The following is a 1,102-nucleotide window of genomic DNA, read 5'->3' on the forward strand; positions in this document are numbered from 1 at the left end:
TGGAAAAGCCCTGAGGCTTCCTCGGAGACCTGGGACTTCCCTGGAAACCTGATGCTTCCCTGGAGAAGACCAAGTGCTTCCCTGGAGAAGATCAGGTGCTTCCCTGTGGACTTGGTGCTTCCCTGGAGAAGAACTAGTGCTTCCCTGGAGAAGACCTGGTGCTTTCCTGGAGGAGACCTGGGGTTCCCTGGAAACCTGATGCTTCCCTGGAGAAGACTAAGAGCTTCCCTGAAGACCTGGTGCTTCTCTGGAAAAAAACCTGGTGCTTCCCTGGGAAAGCTCTTTGAGATCCCCCAACACCCTCCAAAATGAGGCTGGAAACGTCTTCCAGCCCCAGGCCTGTCCCAGGGGTGTCTCCCCCGCCACCAGGAGCATCACCACACGGATGCAACCGCGGCACAGGCCGGGTGTGAGCCCAGCCAGGCCTGGCAGAGCCCGTCCAGGGAAAAGCACCTCGTCCAGGGTGTGGTAGGAACCGAAATCGAACATCCTGGAGCTTCTCTTCACCCTCCTGGACCTCGCCATGGCTTCCTTCTCCTCATCCAGTAACTCCTGTCGGGGAGGAAAAAAAAACCCCAACATCAGGTAGGCTGGAGGGAGTTGGGGGTTGGGTTTTAATTCCAGATCCTTGTGGTTTGCAAGTGTTTGGCCCTTCTCCGGGGACGGAGCTGCCGGAGCTCCTCCCGCTCCCCCGTTACCTGCACGTCCTCGATCATGACGGTGTAGGAAAAACTGTGGGATTCCAGGAAGCCTTTGACCACCCCGAGGCTGGGGAAGGGCACCCTGAGGTCGGCGGGGTGGCCGGGGCCGGAGGGGTGACGCCAGAATTCCACCTGGGAGGGAGAAGCGGAGCTGCAGGAGGGAGCTGGGCCCTGCCCCGTGCCGGTGCTCAGACCCTGAGCCTCCCCAGAACCTCCCAGGAAGGATCTAAAGAGGCTTTGGGATGAGTTTTGGGACACAGAGTGGGGACTGGAAAGGAGAAGCTGAGCTGGAACAGGTTGGCTTGCCCTGGAAGAGCAGCCTGTGGTGTTGCTCGTCCATGGAACGCTCTGGAAGGAGCTTCCCAGGAGGGATCTAAAGAGGCTTTGGGATGAGTTTTGGG

General features: G+C 59.2%; 1 protein-coding gene across 1 annotated transcript in view; it reads right to left on the reverse strand.

The window, feature by feature from the left end:
• The window catches only part of CPA1 (carboxypeptidase A1), a 7,019-nt gene that overhangs the window by 3,203 nt on the left and 2,714 nt on the right, over window positions 1-1,102 (reverse strand). The window contains exons 3-4 of the mRNA XM_027707913.1: window positions 699-833; window positions 454-552 (exon numbers count right to left, since the gene is read on the reverse strand). Coding sequence (XP_027563714.1) covers window positions 454-552; window positions 699-833 — 234 coding nt within the window. The remainder of the gene's footprint in view (window positions 1-453; window positions 553-698; window positions 834-1,102) is intronic.

This window comes from Neopelma chrysocephalum, unplaced genomic scaffold, assembly GCF_003984885.1.
Source record: "Neopelma chrysocephalum unplaced genomic scaffold, ASM398488v2 Primary Assembly neopelma1_95026, whole genome shotgun sequence".
Classification (NCBI taxonomy): Eukaryota; Metazoa; Chordata; class Aves; order Passeriformes; family Pipridae; genus Neopelma; species Neopelma chrysocephalum.